This window comes from Solanum tuberosum, unplaced genomic scaffold, assembly GCF_000226075.1.
Source record: "Solanum tuberosum cultivar DM 1-3 516 R44 unplaced genomic scaffold, SolTub_3.0 scf00063, whole genome shotgun sequence".
In the NCBI taxonomy this organism is placed as follows: Eukaryota; Viridiplantae; Streptophyta; class Magnoliopsida; order Solanales; family Solanaceae; genus Solanum; species Solanum tuberosum.
In genome coordinates, this window is record NW_006238988.1 from 141,018 (window position 1) to 157,564 (window position 16,547).

General features: G+C 32.2%; 2 protein-coding genes across 2 annotated transcripts in view; one reads left to right on the plus strand and one right to left on the minus strand.

Moving 5' to 3' along the window:
* Positions 1–8,461: 8,461 nt before the first annotated feature.
* On the plus strand, positions 8,462–9,696 carry LOC102595634 (calmodulin-like protein 3). The gene has a single exon (XM_006345158.2). It carries the CDS (start codon positions 8,895–8,897, stop codon positions 9,606–9,608), a length of 714 nt encoding a protein of 237 aa, XP_006345220.1. The 5' UTR covers positions 8,462–8,894; the 3' UTR covers positions 9,609–9,696.
* A 610-nt stretch (positions 9,697–10,306) lies between these two features.
* Positions 10,307–16,547, minus strand: part of LOC102595974 (uncharacterized) — an 8,436-nt gene continuing 2,195 nt past the window's right edge. Inside the window, exons 2-5 of the mRNA XM_006345159.2 lie at positions 13,798–13,951; positions 11,670–11,887; positions 10,910–11,083; positions 10,307–10,699 (exon numbers count right to left, since the gene is read on the minus strand). Of these exons, the coding sequence (XP_006345221.1) occupies positions 10,610–10,699; positions 10,910–11,083; positions 11,670–11,887; positions 13,798–13,951 (636 nt within the window). The 3' untranslated portion in view covers positions 10,307–10,609. The remainder of the gene's footprint in view (positions 10,700–10,909; positions 11,084–11,669; positions 11,888–13,797; positions 13,952–16,547) is intronic.

The window sequence follows — 16,547 nt, forward strand, 5'->3', positions numbered from 1 at the left end:
TTCTCTATTAATTATCTAATAATGACTCTGACATTGGTGTGGAATAAATACTAAAATCCTAAGGTATTAAACATATCAACCACTTTATAAGGGTAAAATATTTTTGGTACTAACGTGTAATCATTAAAGAAAACCCCATTTTTATCATAACGGAGTCAACTGACACTCCTTCATACTTGCGAAAATTACATTATACGTAGAAGAAAAGAAAATTTCAACCGTTTCTAATTAGTTGTTAATCTTATTTAGTGACAAATTAATAAGAAATCTATAGTTTTTTTAATCGCGCAAATAATAATTAGAAGTACTCTCTATGATAGTCCAATTAATTAACAACATAACCACTAGCTAAGATAATTCTTGAGCATGCACTTAATGTGACTATATATGTCGTAAACCCATAAAATTAGTACTTACGTTTACTCAGAATTGTGATAGAGTCGTAGTTACTTTTTCATTTTTTTTGGGTTTAAATTTCGAATATAAAAATTATGCTTATATAGATAACGCTTTACCTCAAATGTGACTTTATGATATAATTTCAACCTCTCTAATTAGTGAATACCGTATACAGTGGCGGACCCAGGATTTTCATTCAGGGGGTTCGAAAAATAAAAGTATAAACGTGTATATATAAGCCAACAAAACAAAATTTCAAGAAAGTAGTAGTATTTAGTTTTAGTGGCGGACTCTTGAATTTTTTTGGGTTTAAAACCACACTTTTAGCATCTTTTATAAAATAAAAAAACTATAAAAAAACGTGAAAACGGAACTGAAACCTTAAAAAAAAAAAAAAAACTGAAACTGAAAAAGAAAAAAAGAAAACGCTAATGCAGGGATTCGAACCCTAAACATGAGACTTAATTTTCAAGGAACTTGCCACTGGGCTATCTCTTTCTCCTTGTCATTGAGGGGGTTTCAAAATATATATATCCACATAAATACAGAAAATTACCTTATAACAGTGTAATTTTTTGTTCGAGGGGGTTCGGGTGAACCCCCTGGAACCAACGTGGGTCCGCCCCTGAACGTATACTGAATGAGAAATCAGAAAATAAAAAGTTCTTATAATATGTGCAAATTCACAAAAGGGGGTAAATAAAATTATTATTTATTGATTCAGATAGTAACAAAAATTAACCTTTTACACGGAAAGAAATGATATCATAAAGTAGCTAAAAACAAAATAGCAAACAATATGAACAATATCAATTATTTTGATGGTAATAGAAGAAAGCTAGGGAATCTTCTCTGCCATTTGTTATCTCCTCGAGTGAGATCTTTTCTCGAATCATATGTAAATGTGAAAGGCTTTATATATCGGGATATCCGATGGAAGACAAGAAATTTTATTTATCATTTGTTATCTCATTTTTCACACCCTTCGAGTGTGATCTTTTCTCGAACCATATGTGAATGCTGAATGTTTTGTTTATCGAAATTTCTGAGGAAAAGAATCTTATCTACCACTTATTATCTCATTTTTTCACGCCCCTCGAGTGTGATCTTTCCTCAAATCATGTGAATGTCGAATGGTTTGTGCATCAAATATTCGATGAAAGACAAGAAATCTTATTTGTCACTTATTATCTTATTTTTCATGCTCCTTGAATTCGATCTTTTCTCTGAACCATGTGTAAATGTCAGATGCGTTTTTAGCATCAAAATATCCAAAGAAAGACGAGAAATCTTATATATCACTTATTATCACATTTTTCACTAGTCTGAAAATATTTACTCAAAATTCAAAAAATTCATAAAATTCAAATCAAAATCAAGAAAGATATATGTTTTCCACATAAAACTTATCTATACAATCAAATCACTTAGCTTACAAGACCACTTACAAGATAAAATTGATAATTAATTAATCTTAGCTATCACAAGTTAAACTATTATAAGCCAAACCCCCACTACTATGAGTGATGGCCATGACAGATGGATTAATCAAAATAAAACAATGTAAAATATTTTGTATACTATTAATGAATAAAAAAATGATATTACCTTACTCTTATTCAAAATCTAGAACTCATAAATAATGTGGTAAGTACACAATCTTTCATTTTAATGAAGAAAAAATTCTTAACCCCAAAAGGGAAATAAGTCGAAAAATTCCAGATTTGGGATCTACATTCTTGACAAAAGAAATATATACAAAAAAAACAATATAGAAAGGGAAAAAATGGGAAAGAATTAGAAAATTAAAATTCTCAAATGTTGATATAGTAAAAATAAAAAATAAAAATGTAATGAGAGAATCTTCTTGGATTAAACTAAATAATTGGAAGTTGTTTCATTTATCAGCATCTAAAAGAAGAAAAAAAAACAAGGTAAAATTATAAGGTAATTTCAAGAATTTACCATAGGCTATATATATATATATAGCAAAATGTTGAACCAATTGCAAACATCCTCCACAAAATGGACATCCACTCAAAAAAGTCCTAAATTCACCATGTTTTCCCACAACTTTCTTGAACTTTCATAGCTTAATTAATCTCATCCGCTATCAGAAAATCGCTAATTTCCAACAAAATTCATCAGAATTTGGCTAGTCAATAACATTTACGATGAATTTCATGTTACCATGAGCAAAATTCCGTCTAGACTTAATTTGTCAGAAATTAACGATTTTCTGATAATAATTAGTAATTACCAATTAGATGAAAATTCAAGCAAAAAAGAAGTTCAAGAAAGCTGTGGAAAAACATGATAGGACTTTATATAAATCTTCAAAATCTTCATCATTTATGAATCTTCAAGAGGAATATGTAGCAAAAAAGAGAGAGAGAGTGTTTGTGAAGTGAAATTAGAAGCAAATGCCCATACAAATGAACAAGTTCTAAATAAGGACCACACTAGCATAATTTATCTATATGGTGGAACCAACTTTATAGAACTAACTAGAGGGGGAGGGGCATATTGGTCAATGAAGTACAAAAATTTACTCGCGATGTTAACATCAAACCAATATATACTTAACACGTGCTTGTATATAGATGTACGTTTTCAATTTTCACTTAACTATGGTTAATTAATACATATTTGCGCTTCATTAGATATCCTAGTCACTTTCCCATGAGAAATTTGTAAGATGAATGTTGTTTTAGTGCAAATTTTTCAAGTACAAAATTTTGTGCTTATTTTGTACATTTTTTTGGTGAAGATTCCATATCAAGTGAATATGCAGTTTTTTCAATTCTTGGCTAATAAAAAAAATACATATTAATATACTATTTTGAGGCCGAAATTTTCAAGTAATGTCTAAAACTATACATTAGGATTGGTTTTATTGGGTTAGTTGAGTCGGATAAAAGAATTATATTGAGAGAATATTTTAATTGAGACATGTAAATTAACGGTCAAAGAATAAATACAAGTCCAAAGTTGGATAGTAATTGAAATTTTTTTATCACAAAAATATGACGATTTATATATATATATGGTGATCGAGTGCGTAGTGGGGCAAAGGAGCCAACGTTAGATGGGGTCATAAATCTTGAATAGAAACAAAAATCTTTATATCATTGTTTTTTTTAATACAAAAAATCATAGTATATAGTTTTGAAAAAAAAAAATATTTGAATTGTTAGACCAAAATAATTATCAATAAGGAAAAGAAAGAAAATAAGGGTATCCCATCCCCATCACACGTTATCATATGTGGGCATGATGTTATTTAATTTAATTTAATTTTGGAACAAAAAGTATGGGGTTTTTATATGGTCCCCCAAATTTTATTTTCTTATGTACCATAGACTTACTAATAAATATTATCCAACTAATCACTTGAATCAATGGAGTCATTGTGTTCATGAGACGTGAGCTGCGTGCACTTCAAAAATTGTGAATGCTCGTGAAAATTGGAGTCAGTTAGTCCTTCATGCATTCGATTTGTATAGAAAAGTTTGATAATTTAATTTCTAGAGGAAATATATATGGTTTATTTCCTCACTTGCTCTAGTCATTGTGCTTGCAGACTACAAAATAAGCGGATTTTGAAAGCTTAAGACTGTTGCGTCACTTTGTTTGGTATTAGAGATTTTAATGTTTTTCTCCACGTAGTTAAATTAACTATAATCTTCAAATGTACCTTTCTACAGCAATGCATATATAATTAATTGATTTTATTTTTACCTATAAATAAGTAAATATTTTGACAAAATGTAATACGACTAATCTAACAAAAAAGATGAAGTGCTAAATAGTATATAGTAACTTAAAATTCACTGGCAGTGTAACTTTAAAATTATACAAATGTGAAAATGATAAGATGATCATATCACATCATGTTTGTTGCAGATGATAGGGATTGATGGACAAAGCTAGCTAGGAAAAGTAACATGATGGGGGAAAATACCGAGTCAGATTCAGAATTTAATTTTTTATTATATATATATATATATAAATGTATGTACAAAAATTATTAAATTCTTTTGAATCCGTTGATAACATTGTGAATCCGCCACTGATCGTAAGTTCATGATGGAGAATCAAACTATTACTAACAAGATGGGAGTTTAAGTAGTCAAACAATTGAGCTACTCAGATTCTCTAGTTTACTAGGAGTGTCAAATAAACGAGTTGAGATGAATTTAGTGTCACCTTTAGTGTCAATAATAGACATTATTTCGTTTAAATGAATAGCCACTTTTCAACTTTTGTAATTAAGAAATAGTTATTGTCATGAAGTTTTAAATTCTATAGGTGAAACTTTAAGACATTATCATAGAGCTACAATTGTAAAATTTAAAACTTTATAACATAACATAATTACTTTTTTAAAGACAGAACTAAAAGTGACCCGTGAACGATATTTCTATGGTAAAATCTTGTATATATTTGAACATGGTGGGCATTGGGCTCCAATGTCTTTCCTGATTGGACTATGAGATTTTGTTTTTAATATATTTTATAAAAATATATATATAAAGGAAAAAAAAGTGAAATGGATTTTTTTAATATATAGCACATTGTATAATAAAAATATTACTACTATTAGTCACTACTAGCCAGGTAACATTAGGTCCACATTTATTATACAGCTTGTTCTTTTGTTTTTGTTCTTCCCAAGTTGAAGCTTAATTTAAAAAAAATAAAATAATAATGCGTAATACATCTCGTGCTCATATAGGGTTTGAAAAAGAGTCATACCCTAAGAATATGATGTAACAATCGATATTCACTAATTCTCATGTTTACGCAGATTCAAAGTAGGCAATAGGATTTATAGGGGTCATGTAATATAGACAGTCTAACCTATGACATATAAGTTATACGAAAATTACTCCAGTCAAATTAATCTCAAAAATTGCAATTTAAAAAAAAGTGAAATTCACAAATATCGAATTTTAGCCCTTGTAATTGAAAATAACCACGTCCCTAATGGAGTTTTTTTTTATTTCTTAGGTGAAACTTCAGGATATGTTCACATATGAACTTGAAATTACATGATAATGATTGTTTTTCAAAGACATAGTTGAAAAATGACTGATAGTGATCGATATTTCTATACCAAAAAAAATTATCGACGTCAACAATATATAAAATGTAGTTAATGTTGCACCTCAAAAAGTTACATACACCAATCGAGAAGAAAATACAAATACGAGGCCTCGATTAAATTTTTAAAATAAAATTCATACACTTTAAATTCTGACGGTGGCACGGAAATAGATTAGGTTGGTTTTGGTCGTGTGGTTGGACTGCAAAAAGTCCCAAACGGCAGAGTACATAAACACTTTCTGGAAGACTGCATGCATATATGTTTTTTTCTCTGCAATACTCTGTGTAAGTAAATTCACGTGTGCTCTGCAAAACCAGCTACTAACAACCCCACGCCCACTCCCTTTGTTTTTTTACGGCAGTTAAGAAAGACAGTTCGATGTATAAAATATTTCATATTAACATAGAATTCGGAAAAGAACTACATTCTAAGGGGTAATATGACATAGAGTCGAAGACAATCTATAAACTAATACAAGTATTAGTGGTTGTTTTTATAGGTTTGTATTTTATGTTGTTAAAGGGACAATCTGATAAATGAAACATCTCGCGTTCATGTAGGGGTTTTTTTACCCTAAAAGAAATAATAATAGTTGCTTTCACGGCTCAGTTTTTTTTAATGTAGTTGTGGATCTATATTTTAGACATTGTGAGTTATTTTGAATAAAAGACATAAGTTATAAATATATACTTATAAGCTCCATGTATATATTATAGGGTTCAATAGTAGATAACGTAATACAGAGTTCTACAAATTAACCCGCGAACTATTAGTTGGATTCATCAGTTTGGTTAATTGAACATTCTTTGAGGAAAAAAATTTATATTATAATCAGATAAAACTTTGTATACACTAGGCAAAACCAAATATTTCACTTAGAGAATTTAAAAAATAAAGAAATAAACGTATTGAGTAACTATCCAAGCTTATTGGGCTTATGAGAAAAAAGGCTTATTGGGCTACTATCTAGAGATATTGGGCTTTGCTAATTAGTGTTGTGTAGCAAAGAGGTTTTGGGTCTCATTGTTGGTGGGCTTGGAGGGTGGAAAAATTGTGAAAATAACGTCCATTGGTCATTTTTCGGTCATTGTATTTTAAAAATAGCCATTATTTTGAAATTTCAAATGTCATATATGAAACGGTGTGACTAAGGGGTGTATATAGGTCGGTTTGGTTTGGTTTTTCTAATCAATTATGTCGGTTTATTAAATCTAAAAACCAAATCAAATCAGATAAAGTTGGTTTTTTCGGTTTGGTTTGGGTTCAGTTTGACTTTTTTTCTTTTAATACCAAACCAAACCAAGAGTGATCGTATTTTTTTTTCAACTGCCAAACCAACCAAACCAAACCACAAATCGATTTTTTTTTCTGATTTGATTTAATTTGGTTCGTCAGTTCGGTTTGACTTGTACACTCTAGGTGTGACAATGTCCTGAAGCTCCATATATTGGATTTGAAACTTCACGACAATGATTATTTTTCAATAATATAGGCTAAAAATTGGTTATTTATGAATTTTATCCATAAAAGTTCGAAAACAAGTCCTTAAAGTACTGAAATCTTAACGGATAATTTGATATAGAAATGTAGAGGATTATATAATCTTGAAATCGTACAAATATTCTAGATTTTTTTGGGAGGTGGGGCAGAGGCGAAGTCAGAAAGTTAACATTATGAATTTTAAATTTTATAATGACGATTTGAAGTGTTGATAACTGCGTTCTAAATTTAATATTTGCACACATAAACTTCTTAATACAAATATACTATTTGAGTAAAAGTAACTGAATTCGACCGTACTCGTATCCAGGCTACTAGCTCCGCCCTAGTGGGGGTGGGGGAGGTTGAGTGAAGAATCAAAATTTAATTGAACTATGCATGAAAGAAAAGCAAAGAATATATGCTGCAATAAAGTCCCAAGGAAAACTTTTTATTGTTTCATAAAATTGAACAGGAAAATTTTATCTGTTAAATGCCAGTAAAAATTAAGTATATAGTAGAATATATTCCAAGTAACACATTTTATTATTTTGAAAATTCCTATCACTGACAAATTTTAACTTCATTTATAAATGATTAAATAGCACCTTTTTTTTTAAAACAATTAAATAGCACTTTTAAAAATGACAAAAGAAGTAAAATATAATGTTTTCATTTAGTATATATAAATTTGTATATATTTTTCTGCCTGCTCCAACTATATTATATATTTAATTTTACAAATAATTAAACGTGAAAATTTAGGAAAGATTCTTTGCCTTGATAAAACGCATTCCACTTTGTATTTTATTCTCAAAGATGCAATCTTATGGAATATTTTTTTTTGTGTTTTCCAATAAAAAATATTCATAAGTAATTTATAATAATAAGCATTAATTGGCAACTACGTAAAAATGGTTTAAAAACTTATTATCACACGTTAAACTATGAGAATAGTAATAAATATTTACATTGTTAATGTCTATAATTTAAATTCTTATAATATTATCGGTTTGAAAAGGAGTTTTGGAGCAACAACAAATTATATATGTTTAACTTATAAGTTACGAGTTCGAACCGTAAAATCAACTATTGATGTTTACGTCAAAATATGCTACTAACATTATATCTTCTTACTTCTTAGGGTGCATCTTTCCTCGTACCCTGCATGAACATGAAACGTTTTGTGCACCAAAATATATTGAGAAGTTCATTAAAGGAATAAAGGTAAAAGAAAAAGAAAATAATAATTAAAGAAAATGAGGTCAAAAATAGGGGACCAAAATGGGACTACAATGTGCCTAATAATTATTCACCAGCAAAAGTTGCTTTATTTATTAAAGGCTCATTAAGGAGGAAGTGATTATTAGGAACTTTTTATTTCAAAGGTTAAAATTTAAAATATCTGATTAAGATTAAAAGAATCTTTCGCCTTTACTTCAAGTTTCAGTTCTGATTTCTTAGTTTCTTCCGTTGTGCAACTTCTGATCTAACGACCCCTTGTTATGTTACATTTTGTGATCTTTCGCTTCAGTCCGTGTGTTTTTGCATAGCTTGAACCTGATGTTGATTTTTTTATTTAAATATCAACGTTAGATTTAGAACAACACCGGCCATCTGATTAGTTCATCTATCATTGCTAAAAAACCCCAACGATTAGTCACCTGCGTTATCTCACACTCCCTTAACAAATTTGGATTTCTTCTTTCATTTTCCTAGCTACCCCACCACAAACCTTAATCAGTAGTTTTCTAGTTACTTTTGACAAAGGGTATCTCTTCCTCTTCAACTTATTGACACTTTGTTTCTTTTCATTTAAGCTCAATTCTCCATCTTTTTCACCATTAATATTCACTTCTTCTTCCTATTCCCATTGAACTTCAACCATCACAAAACAAAATAAAAGATGTTGACACTATTAACCATTCTGTTCTTAGCAATTCTCTTCATTATTGGCCTAATCACAACAATTTTCAATTTCCCAACTGACAAGTTCCACTCTTTGATTCAATCAATCTCACTAAAATCTCAACCTCTCCAAGAGAAGACCATAATAACACCCTCATCATCATCAGCAACAACATCCATGGCTGATCAAAAGAAGGTAAAAAGCTTTAACAATTACAACAAGGTTGAACTAAGGGGTATTTTTTCAACTTTTGACAAGAACAATGATGGTTACATAACAAAGCAAGAATTGAAGCTATCTCTCAAGAATATTGGGATTTTTATGGAGGATAAAGATATTGTTGATATGGTTGAGAAGGTTGATTCAAACAAAGATGGTTTAATTGATCTTGATGAGTTTTATGAACTTTGTCATACTTTCTTGGGAATAGAGGGAGTGGAACAAGAAGGTGAAATGAATGAAGAAGAAGTGGCTAATAGAGAGCAAGGTCTTAAGGAAGCTTTTGATGTATTTGATCATGATAAAGATGGATTAATATCAGAAGAAGAATTGAGTAAGATTCTTTCATCTTTAGGAATGAAAGAGGGTAAGAAATTGGATCATTGTAAAGAAATGATAAAGAAAGTTGATGTGGATGGAGATGGAATGGTGAATTTTGATGAGTTCAAGAAGATGATGAAAGCTTGTGGAACTCTTGTTCCATTTTCATAAGCAACCATATACCAATTGAAGAAAATAGCCTTTTGTTACAAGCTATACAAATTTCTAGTTGTCTTTTGTAATCTCTCTATTGTTATACAACCTTCTAGGCACGAAACTCGAGATGATAAGCTCGTCTTTCTATTCTTCTCTATTTAAATACTGAACGTAGTTCGCTTGATGTAGAACTTGGATTTGTACTGCCTTAAAACACAAGTCTCTCAACCTTTGTCAATTGAATGTGTAGGGAAAGAGCAAGTATAAATCTAATGAGTGGCTTTCAGGGCAAACAAGCTCATGGTTCTACTGAAATTTTTTATGTTTAATTACTAGTTACTTTATTTATATCCTAATGTTATGATGATTGATCTATATAAGTTTACAAGCCTCCAACTCAGAAAAAAGAGAGGATATACTAGTATTCATTCATTAGTTATAGGTTCAAATCGTGAAAGCAGCCACTAGTGCTTGTATTAGGGTAGACTATGCGTGAACGCAGGATGCTTTGTACACTGGCTGCCCTTTTAGAATTCATCCATGAGACTTCATTTTGTACCCATAGAGTATCAAGATTTTGAAACTTTGCCAGTTTCACGAGATTTACAGCCCATGGCAACGTCATTCCCATAGGATCGAGTAAATTTACTCGATATATCATATACACATGAGAATTTTAAAGGTATCAAATGGAGCAGAAATGAAATCCGACGAAAGAAACAAATAAAGCATAACAATCATGTGTTGAACATCTTCTTAACAGCAGAAGAAGAACAGAATTGTATGAACTTTCGATACTCTAATTGAAACAACAGCAGTTAAACAAATAAGAACTTGTATGAACAGTACAAAGTACCCTTTGTCTAGTAACTGTAGCAGGGCACTTTAATCAAAAGACAGAAGTTCTAGCTTAATATCATCATTCATCTCTAGGAAACATTTGCTGCTACTGTGACGACAGGATATTACTGTTGCTACCTATGTATGTTAGGTAGCCAATAGGGACATAATACATACTAAAAGACATCGGGGTTGAAACGTCCTGGAATAGAATTGTTGCTTTGTTGAGCTTGCTTGAGGTGCATCGTGAGAGCATAGTTATTGACCTGATGACACAGAAAGGCCAAAACAACCAATGAGAAGTGGGTCCAGAACAGTAAGAAAAGAAAATGATGAAAATTATAATCACAAACCCCGATAAGCATCTTATTGTCATTCGGTTATAGTGAAAGAATGGACAGAATGAGAAGCAATATGTAATTTCCAGCAAAAGAAATGAACCACAAAAATATCATCAGTTCTAAGAGAAATTTGACCTCAAGGGTTCTAAGCTGCTCCTGGTACTGAGCCACCGACTGCTTCAGCTGATTCAACTCGTTCCCTCTATCCTCGAATTCCTTCTGACGCTCATGCTGGATGGCAACTGCTCGCTTGAAAATAGCATTCTCTTGTATAAGAGCTTCTAACTGCTGCTTGAGCATCATATTCTCCTGTATCACAACCAAACTATAAGCATATGGATATGGATAGCAATTTTCTCTTTGATTAACAAACTTCATCAAAATAAGATATACGAGTAACAAACCAGAATAAACAAGATAATCAGTCTGTCCTATGGGGCTATGCCAGCACAGACACCCCAATGTTAACGAACATTGTTTTTTTTAAGAAAATGGGACGGGGGAAGGGGGACACAAGAAGGTCACAAAGAACGAATATTACTAGCTTATTCCCCAATGAGACACAAGCACTCAACATATAAGCATCTCACCCTTTCCGAAGAACTATTTTCTTCACGTTGACATTGAAGTAAAAACACACTTACCAGTTCTATATCATACCTATTTTCTTTTTTCTCTTATTTAAGCAATTTGTTCTTTGTTGCATTCCTTCATTTACCTCTTATTGAGGTCCCCCAAAAGTAACTGTGCACTATATGCCCATAGTAAGTGTAGACATGAAAAAGAAAATAAGATTGAAATATGGCAGGGTGTTTGTAATGCATAGAAAATAAAAGAGATGTCAGGGTGTTCACAATGCAGGAAAAATAAATACTTAAAAGAACTTGGGGTCCACCTTCTGGAAACGGCAGGCTGCCTCTGTTGCACGAGCACATATGGTCTTCTCAAGAGCCTCAAGAGCTCGTGAAGCACGGGCTTTAGCATCATCTATATTTGATGCACTCATCATCTCTCCAACAAAAAGATCCACCCATTCTGTACCCTGCAAATGCACCACTTTTGCAGAAGATAAATCCTCTGCAGATGGGGTCTCACCATTAGTTGTAGCCGCACCTGCAACAAGGTGAAGGAACTATGCCAATGTAAGGGGAAATCAGAATTGTGCCAGCGAATCTACATCCAGTGCTTTAAAAAACAAAAAATGAATGTAATGTTACAGCTTAATATCAGTGGTGAAGATCACTTGTCACAAGTGGATCAAGATGGAGACATAAATTACACAGTTTTCAAATACATTCAGCAAAGCAAGGTTGGAAACAGTTCTACTTTATGGTAGAGAAGCAATTTCTTTTAAGTCTTCCCATCTTTTCATAACAGGGTTGTCTGGTGTAATTATTTAGCAGTAAAGAAGCACACAGAGAAGAGTTATATGAGTAATTTACCTCTCATTGTCTGATCACGAGATTAAAAAGTATGGGGATTAGCAGCAATAGTTTTCAAGAAACAAGACATTTATATTCCAATAAACTATACAGCTTACCCTGACCAAACTTAACTGTGTCATGAAAGAGTGTGTTGGTCTTTAACCAAAACTCTGATTCCCTTATTGACTAGTCAATCTTTTTAGTTGAATCACAACCATAAATAAGGCACTTTTATTGTTTAATTTCCTATATTACTACCAATTCTTTCCCTTATACTTCCACTCAATGACACAATACTAATTGGCCCTTCACCACTAACAACATAATACCCAGTGTAATCCCACAAGTGGGGTCTGCGGAGGGTAGTATGTATGCAGCCTTAGCCCTACCTTGTGTAGGTAGAGAAGTTGTTTCTGGTAGACCCTCGGCTCAAGTAAAATTGGCCCTTCACCACGAGCAGAAAAAAAAGAATAAGCATTAAAGGTAGAAAATTAAAGAGATGAAGCTATCACAAGAACGACCATGCTATAAGATACTTCAATAGTTAGTTGGGTTAAGATACATAAAGTGGTGGTTTGTTAGCGCAAGCAAAGAAGCAGATAAACCTCCACCATAAATATCAAGCAACTTTACAAGTATGAAATTGCCGAAACAAAGCAAGATGACGAGTTAATAATATGGACCACAAGTGGCCACATGCTCAATTTAAGAAGAACAAAACCCACAAATTGTGAAGCATTAAAATGATAAGCAGTTACTTAAGCATTCGCAATTGAAATATCTCCAAAATTGATACATGTTATAGAGCAGAAGTAGGTGAGTTGACAGGACACTGACAAACATTTAGAAAATGGGAAAATCAATAAAGTGCAGTACTTGGCGTAAGAAAGAGCAGAATTTTACACAGATGAATGATGACATCATGTGGATTTTTTGTTTGTTAAAATGACAAGTATTATTTATGTCAAAACCAACACTAAGAAGTGTCATGATTACATCAAAAAAGTAATTAAAAAATAAATGAATGAAACTTGGCTATATATACAAAAGATTCAAGGGTCGTTTGGCTGGGAACAAGTTATCCCGGGATACGTTATCCCACCATGTATATGGAATAACTTATCCCATCACTATGGTATAATCCAAGGACTACCCAATACCTCCAACCAAACGCAGGATAAAATAATCCTGCATTTTATCCTGGGATTATTATACCTTATACCTCACACCAAACGACTCATCAATGAATTGTAACGGGGACTCACTATCCTCTAACCATTTCTTTTTACACCAAAGTTTTTTAAAAAGGCAATTCAGTGCACAAAGCACCCGAGTTAGCAGGGTGCAAGAAAGGACCGCACTCCAATGGGTGTAATGTAGACAGCCTACCCTAATGCAAGCATTAGCGGCTGCTTACACCAAAGAATTAACATATGGATTTGCTGAGCATTACAAAAAGATCAACACTAAGGCATACTACAATGGGTAGGAAGTTGAAAAAATGATCTCTAAAATGATCTCAGTCAAGGCAACAACACCAAAAAGGGGGGAAATAATCAACCACCAATCAAAAACAAACAAAAAAATATCAATGCGCACCTTGAGTAAAAACCTGGCTGCTGGACTCATGCGTAGCACCAGAGCTTCCTGCCACAGGCCTCAGATTATCACCAGATCCCAAGCGGAGCTCATTCAGGCGTTTTATAGCAGAATCTAGATCATCACCGGATTCTTCAAGTGCTCTCTCAACCAACTAAAAAATCAAATCTCTAGGTTAAGTTTTCTCTTTTAAGGTAAATAAAGAAGATATAACTCGAGATATCTAATGCAAATAAATGTTTTCATGCCCGAAATTGAAGAGTTAAACATGGAAATTCATTTAAATAAAAAAACAACAGCAAAAGTTAGATGCATTAGTGATATCACAAGATGACGGTAAGCAGACCGCATACCATTTCTGGATCGCAAAATTGATAGGAATCCTCCTAGACTACCAGAATGCACAATCAAAAATCAACAACTTATGTCATCAAAAGAAATGAACAGAGGAGTTTTGAAATTGCCCAGCGAGAGATCAACTGAAGTAAAATTGACTCCACCAGTAGGAAACAAAAGAAACAACTTTTTCTCCCTTTTTGGTATTTGCCTTCTATTTTGTAACGTAACAGAAGGCTTTATAGCTAAAACGTCATCCGACAAAATCATATATGATATGCATTAAGAGTATCCCTGAGAAGGATGCACTTTTTCGATTCTTCTTAAGTGAAAAGGAAATTTGGAATGTTGTACTTGACGGGTTCCTCAATATTTTCAGATACTTAAAATCTTGCTATGTTACAAGATAAAGCATGACGCTTGTTCTTTTCAAACAAGCACTTATCTTTTTAAGCCCTGTGAACTTTTATTGGTTTTGATACCCTTATAAAATTTCCATCATTCTTCTATTATTGTCACACCTAAAGTAGGCGGATTAGCAACTCTAGTAAGCATTCATTAATTTTGCAACACTTTTAGCAAATGAGTGATTGAAACCACATAAGTTGTGTCAAAGTTCTTTTTATCCTAGTCATAGACTTGTAAAACTATATGGGATAAGAAGTGTGAGGCCTAAAGAACCTCTAGCTCTAGAGAAACCCCCTAATTAGCCTTCAAAGACGAATTATTTAGCATTTGAATGAAATAGACCCGAGTGAATGGATACAAAACTCATACAACCAACTTCGACTAATTTGGAATAATATAAAATTAAGGTATAGTTGATTGATTGAAAAAACAAAAAATAAATAATGACAACGATGATAATAACAACAAAGGTAAAGAATACAACTACTTGGCCAATGCTGATGTTCAAAAGTTGTGTTGTAATTCAAATCAATTTTTGCATTTATTCCCTCACCTTTTAAGACGTTCATCTTTTTGCATAATATCAGATATTGAATGGATTAATGAAAGCATTTTCCTTAATAATTAAGGAAAAATAGGAGTAGACATTAAGTAAAGAGAATGACCCCTTACCATTCAGTAAAGTTTCTCACAATCAACTCTCAAGAATATAACTTCTTACACTTGAGCCATTTGATTCATGGACCATATAATAACTACTGGATTGCTTTTATAGTTATCAGATGCAGCTATGTTAATGTTTGGTTAATCATATTGCAAAATGGATATGTGGTGTATTATCTAAAATATATACATAATGTTTTATTTCCAACAGAAACTCTTAAACTACAATACATCACTCTATCCAACTTCCAGTTGGTTTATTACCATATGTGATTAAAAAAAAAAAAAAAACACATAATTAGAAATTAATATATTTTTTAGCTATCAATTTTAAATACCTCGAACAAAGAACAATTTCAAGATCAAAATATAAGACAGGATATCCTTAAGTATGAAAATAACTAAATATTGCATTCCTTTTTTACACATGGAAGATTTATTAATAATTAAAAGGTGAGAAAAAGCTCAAAAATGTCCCGTAAGTTTGAGCTCTAAATTAAAATCATCCCTATCCTATCATATGGAGCACAAATGATCCTCTAAGTATGCAAAATTAATACACATTTAGTCTAAACTTAATGAAGATGTTAAAACCTAACAGATCCCAATCACGTGTTATTCACACCACTCTCTTTCTTTCCTACCTCTTTGTGTCGTCATTTTAAAAGTGTACTAATTATGCATACTTAAGGGACTATTTCTGCTCCATATAATAGAATATGGATGACTTTGATTCAGAGTCCAAACTTAAGGGACAATTTTGGGTTTTTCTCACTAAAAGGTTCTAGAACCTACCACTTGTCAAAAATTAAGTCCTTGATGGATGTTAGGAATTCCGTCCAAATGAACACAAAATGTCCTAGTAACAAGGTACAGATAGACCCAACAAAGTTGACTGATTTTTTGTGTTTGTTTTCTCTACGTTATTCCATGTTTATTTCCTTCAAATATCCAGCACTTCACACCGAGTATTAACACACCACATGAAGTTACAAGGCCCAAAAAAATAATAATGTGGCATCACTTAGGCCACTTTCACTTTCCCAATTCTATATTATGTTAGTTTAGTGCACCCACGAGGTTCCCATATGTATAGATGATTGGGAAAATGCACAAGTACCCCCCAGCCTATGCCCAAAATCCCTAAGACACACCTAACCTTTACTAAGGTCCTATTACCCCCTCGAACTTAGTTTATATATAATTTTCTACCCCTTTTCGGCCTACGTGGCACTATCCTTGAAAAAATTGTCAACACACGCTGGGCCCACAAGATGGTGCCACGTAGGCCGAAATGGGGTAGAAAATTATATATAAAATAAGTTCGGGGGGTAATAGGACCT